The sequence below is a fragment of the Nicotiana tabacum genome, chromosome 8 (genome assembly GCF_000715075.1).
Source record: "Nicotiana tabacum cultivar K326 chromosome 8, ASM71507v2, whole genome shotgun sequence".
Classification (NCBI taxonomy): Eukaryota; Viridiplantae; Streptophyta; class Magnoliopsida; order Solanales; family Solanaceae; genus Nicotiana; species Nicotiana tabacum.
The window spans coordinates 119058780-119064698 of NC_134087.1; the positions used below are offsets into that span (position 1 = coordinate 119058780).

Below are 5919 nucleotides of genomic sequence, written 5' to 3' on the forward strand. Positions count from 1 at the left end.
TGATCTATGGGAGCCCTCGGCTTTACCCGAGGTGATATCGGATGGCGCTATCCTTTCGTTTCTTTATCGGGAAATCGGAAGTAGCTTTATCCCCGATTTTACCCGTACACTGAACCAATGACAATTATTAAGTAAAGGACCATGATATGAATGATTTATAATTGGGCAGCACGATTGCTCCAGAAGAGCAAAATAGGGAAGAAGCTAAAATTGATTAAGCATAAAGGTAAGCTGCCAAATATCAGATAGCAATTCATAATTCTTCTAAAAAGGGTCTGAAGAACTTCAAAAATTTACATACTTCTGCACATAGGATAGTACTAATCACAACTTCAAAGTCAATCTCACCACATATTTCCACACTTTTAAAATAAAGACAGAAGGGAAAATAGCTGCTTCAAGGGAAACATATTGACATTTCTGAGAGAGAACATTTAACGCTCAGTAGAAGCTTGAAGGAGTCCGTCACGAATCTGGCTTGCTGCCTCTCTTACAGCACCAGGCCCATGAGGAAGGAAAACGGCAGATGATCTGCTGGAAGCGCCAATTTCTTTCATGGTGTCAAAGTATTGAGTTAAAAGGACCATGTCCATAACATCCTTTGCCGAGGTTCCAGGCACATTCACTGAGAAGCCGAGCACACTGTCCCTTAAACCATCCACAATTGCTTGACGTTGTCGTGCAACACCTAACCCTGAGAGATACATTGACTCTGCCTCTCCTTCAGCCCTTTTAATTTGTAAAATCTTCTCAGCCTCTGCCTTTTCATTTGCAGCCACCCTCATCCGAGCAGCTGCAAAGTTGAAGACAGTTGAGACATAAAAATTTCTTTAGCCTTTGAAGAGCTTGGTAGACATAGATTGCACTACAACTCCTAAAACGGCCATTTAACTGCGTAGAATTTCTTTTACATAAATAATTCACATTTTTAATGGAAGGAAAATCCATCCAGTGATGTATATATTCCTGTTGAGATTATCTACTGATAGTAGTTGACAAACAGAACGTGCGATCTGTAGGCTTATAGCCTGTCCAGCCAAACTTCTAAAATCTAACTTATTTTGCACAGTGCTTTTCTTATAAGTGCTTTTCAAAAAAAATACTTTTGCTGATTCGGCTAATTAATTTGAAAAATCCTTTTGAGCATTAATTAGTATTTGACCAAGATTTTCAAAAGTATTTTAAAGTGTATTTTTCTCAAAAGTGTTTGCAAAAAAGTGCTTTTCGGAAGAAGCTACTTTATTTTACGTCTCAAAAACTGCTTCTGCTTCTACTCAAAAATACTTTTTTTTTCTAAAAGCTTGGTCAAAAACGTTAACTTTGGAAAAAAAAACATTTCTAGCAACAACAAAAAAGCACTTTTGGCCAAAAAAAGTTTGGCCAAACAGGGTATTAATTAGAGGAAAAAGATTTTAGAAATACCAGCATTGATTTCATTCATAGCTCTCTTAACATGCTCATCTGGTTCTATATCAACTATAAGTGTCTGAACAATTTCATATCCATAAGCCGACATAGCCTGTACAGGATCATAATGGCACTTGTATGAGATCCAATATATGAATTTAGGGATGACAATTGGGGTACGGCAGGGTAGGGCAGGGCAAGCTTTGGCCTACTAAGCTTTTAACCCGCCCCGCCCCGCCCTATTTAGCATCTTTTTCAGAATTTGCCCTGCCCCGCCCTACCCTGCCCCGTTTAAACTTTTCTTCATTTTTTTTTGTAATATTCTATTTAATTTTTTTTAAAACATATGATTTTACAGAAAATATGGGATTATTAGAGCAAAAGGAAATCAAAAGAAGATTTTCTCATATCCTTATGATATATTTGAAATAAGGTGAGAAAGGAAAAATTAAAACATTCGTGAATAAAACGATATGCACATATTGATGAAATATATATTGGAGATTACAAATCAAATTAATGAAATAATTTGTATTCAAAGACAATCAAATAATGACAAATTTCCTTTCAGTTAGGAGGACATCAACGATTTTGTCATTTCAAGAGTTCATCCTAGTCATTTTATCTGTAACAAGTTTTAATTATAAATATCAGTCATTGATAGGCCTATGCACGGATCGGATCGAATCGGATTTAGCACATTTGGATTCGAATTTCAGATTTTGGATTCTAGAAAATGCAATCCGAGTCCGATCCGAATTATATCGGATTAAATCGGATTTTAAAGTTTGGATCGGATCGGATTTCGGATATTATTATGCCTCAAAGTTGCAAACTACTATGTATATTTTCTTTGTAAAAGAGGTAATACATTAAGAAAAATTCATGTTTATGCAATTATGAGAGTACTATGGTGCCAATATAGCTAAATCCAGCAATTGTAAAGGTAATAACTTGGAGGAAGATGTAAAGGAAGTACAGACTATCCGAAATTAAAGTTTAATATTTATACATTGCCTAATAATTTCGGATTTCGGATCGGATTAAAATATACCAATCCGATCCGAAATCCGAAATTTTAATAAACACAATCCGAAATCCGAAATTGAATGGATCGGTTCAGATTTCGGATATCCGATCCGAATGAACAGCCCTAGTCATTGAACTTCTTTATGGGAGATAACTAGAAAGGAAATATTTTTTAATAATTAGTAGAAAACAATTGGAAAGGTGAACTCTACAACACCTGAGCTTATACATGAAACGCACTATAATGCATATATTCACAGTAGGAATTAGGAAGAAAGAACAAAAATAACCTGACCCAGTTATTAACTTGGAATTTGCCCCTGCCCTGCCCTGCCTTATTAAAAAATTTTAAAAATAAAATTTTCCCCTGCCCTGCCCCATTAAGAGTTTTCCCTGCCCCTTCCCGCCCTGTCCCGCCCCAATTGCCATCCCTATATATGATATCCGTGAAAAGATGCATTGAGGATTTGGCTTACCTTCTCAAGTTCATCCTCAACAGCCCTGGCAATTCCATTTTTCTGCTCGAAAACATCATCAATATTGAGTTTTGGAACACTTGCCCTTATGACTGAAGAAACATAAAAATGTAGATTTGTGTAATCAATATATTGGAAGAAATAAATTTGTTAGAATAAAACTCAAGTCAAAGGGAAAATCATCAGATGTATATAAAGAGACATCATAGAGATCTACCATAGAAAACATAGGCTTGAATTTGACCCTTAGTGTTGGTTAGTCTGTAGAAAGCATCATTTGCTTCGTCTGCAAGAGCACGGTACTGAACTGATGCCACTACATTGACAAATACATTATCCTGCACATTTACTGCAATAAATGTATAAGTCATGCAGGCGTAAATACTGAAAAACCATCACCTACTTATGCTTTGTGAAAGTTCGAATTCTGATTGACTTTGATGATTAAGCTATGAAGTACCAAAACAGTATATTTCAAGTCGATGTAATTCTAGTTTTGGAATAAAGAATAAACCTTTGTCTTGGTCTCGCAGCGAACATCCAATTGCTGCACCCTGAGGGAGAGATGACCAGCTACCTTGAATCCAAGGAACGAAGGGAGACAGTGGCAACCAGGCTGAAGCACATTTTGATACTTGCCGAACTGCTCCGTAATTGCAACCGTGGATTGATCAACTTTTACACAGCACAACATATTGCCCATACTCTGTAAATATGGCATTAAAAGGAAGATGATCCACAAAAGTGACCCATGAAACATTACACCAAAGGAACCTAGACTATCTCAGATTCATACGACAAATTTTCTTGACTAAGTTTACAAATTACACTTGAACACCCCAAGTTCACAATCCAAAAAGGGGTAACATTTTTGAACTATGATTCTATATTCACCTGGGGACTAATTCAAACTTTTCTGGAAAATTTGCAGAATTTGCAATAAACTCCTAGTTGACCAAGAAAAAGATTCAGTCTTACGATATTAGCAGTTCATATCCTGGAAAATTTGCAGAATTCTATATTATTGTTTTCTACAGATACTGTATGCATCTACAAAAGGCATATCCCACCAATTGACATGAAAAATGTTTTTTTTCCTGTCAATCTTCTTAGCAAAAAATAAAATAAAAAATTCAACCTAATTTACCTTATCAAACCAAAATCCAACTTTCATTTCAGTTCAAGAAAGCAAGAAACAAAAATCCATATCATCAAATTGAAGAAACTACAGAAGGTATTTTCAGTTTATAACAATTTACAAAATTGAACTGAGTAAGAAGAAACTTACGACTAACGAAACAAGCAAAAATGCACAGGAGCAGCTAAAAAGTATGAAGAATTTTGAATTGGGTTTCGCTAGCTGGAGGGAGTGTGTTTATTATATATGAGCTGTTTGGGATTAGTGTGTTTGTTGGGGGGGTTGTGGGCGGGGGTGGAGGAACTTGGCAAGGCAGAACCTCCATTTCTGTAGCCGGCAGGTTGCAACTGAATGATATCATTTTCAATTTGTCACTATAATTGTGACCATTGACATTGTGATAAATACTGGGATGGGAGATCAAACCCCCCCACCACCCCCCCCAAAAAAAAAAAAGACTTTGTGATATCCACTAATGGATAGGTGCAAAAGCTATTGACTTTTGATTTTCCATTCTTTGTAGGGAGGACATTAGGATTAGGTACATATTGCAAATATTTTTCCAATAAAAAAAGGAAACGTTAAAACTTATTTAGAAGCGGGAGTTAAGTGCTCTTCGTCGTCCTGCTTCCCAGGGTAAATTTGTAAATTCCTTTTATTAAACTTTGCTCTTCGTATGCGTTAAAAGCTGGAGCAAATATCTGCTTTTGTATTCATCTTCCACTTTGGCTATGTTCCTCTAGGTGTTCACCGATTGCACTAGAGATCCAAATTCTGATGGCAGCAAATAATTAGATTGCCGCATGTGTTTGCCATTGGAACGATTTATGGCTTTGGGCTGAGCACTTTTTGTCTTCAGGTTTACTATCTTATTCAATCAATGAAGGTTATTTTTTACGGTCCTATTAGATTAAGGAATTAAAAATATAGTATCCCTCTCATGTCCTTATCATGTTGTAGTTAATGATACGTGTGGAACATGTTATGGTGGAATTCTCCATGCTTTTACTCCTTCCTCTTTTTAGCTTTTATGTTCATGAATGAATAAAGGTATTATTAAGCAATACATAACTATTCAAAATGGACTTTCATTTGGTGCTACAAAATGCTTAATGATACCACCGAAACATCTATAAGTGAGCTGGGAAGGTAATCTGAAAGACTAAAAGACCAGAGCCATGTATAAAGTAGCATGTTTTATGTGGGCGGCAACACATGAAGCCTCTCTCACTCAAAACAATCTGCAGATAAAAGGAATGCTGATGTTGAACAACAGTGTCTTATGTCAGATGGAGGAGGTGAGAACAACTATCACGTATTTTTGCAGATGATCTCCATCTAATAACTTTGGGAGTTGTTCTTCAGTTTATATGGTCAGTTGGAGTAAGCCATAGATGTTAGTCTGCTGGAGCAGTGGCTACTATAAAAGAGGACTGAAGAAGCTATGCAGCATAATTCTAGCATGTATATGTTGGATTCCTTCAAAAGAAAAATTCGAGGTGTTTTGAGGGCAAAACAGGCCTTGTACGGATGGTGAAGTATGGGTTTAGATTGTTAGCATTTTGGTGTAATGAGTGATGTAAATGAGAAATATAGTATGATAGACTTTATCAACACTCTACCAGAAGCAATTTTATAGAGAGGACAACCATTACTAGAAAAATCAACAACTTTAACGATGAATAAGTCTTAAATGATCATTGATAAATATACAATTATTTTAAAAAGAATAAGGACAATGTGACTTGAATTATCTTTCTAATTAGATTTAGTAAACTTTTATCTTGAGTTTGGGCCCGGGCTCAGCACGGGCCGCCCTCTAACTAGTATATGTTATAAAACAAAGACCGTAAAGTAATAAACTGAAGA

The 5919-nt window shown here is 36.0% G+C and overlaps 1 protein-coding gene across 1 annotated transcript; it reads right to left on the reverse strand.

Annotated features, from left to right (window-relative positions):
• Nucleotides 1-230: 230 nt before the first annotated feature.
• Nucleotides 231-4497, reverse strand: LOC107760588 (hypersensitive-induced reaction 1 protein-like). Its single transcript, XM_016578661.2, has 6 exons — nucleotides 4201-4497; nucleotides 3427-3618; nucleotides 3130-3250; nucleotides 2913-3004; nucleotides 1423-1519; nucleotides 231-793 (listed from the first exon to the last, which is right to left on the reverse strand). Exons 2-6 carry the CDS (start codon nucleotides 3613-3615, stop codon nucleotides 435-437), a joined length of 858 nt encoding a protein of 285 aa, XP_016434147.1. The 5' UTR covers nucleotides 3616-3618; nucleotides 4201-4497; the 3' UTR covers nucleotides 231-434.
• Nucleotides 4498-5919: the final 1422 nt, after the last annotated feature.

Excerpts from the sequence above, each read along its gene's own strand:
- LOC107760588 (XM_016578661.2), bottom strand. The coding sequence starts at position 3,615 with ATGGGCAATATGTTGTGCTGTGTAAAAGTTGATCAATCCACGGTTGCA. Across the intron at positions 3,251-3,426 it reads GCTGCGAGACCAAGACAAAG|GATAATGTATTTGTCAATGT; the intron begins GTTTATTCTTTA and ends GTAAATGTGCAG. Across the intron at positions 794-1,422 it reads TATGAATGAAATCAATGCTG|CTGCTCGGATGAGGGTGGCT; the intron begins GTATTTCTAAAA and ends TCAACTTTGCAG.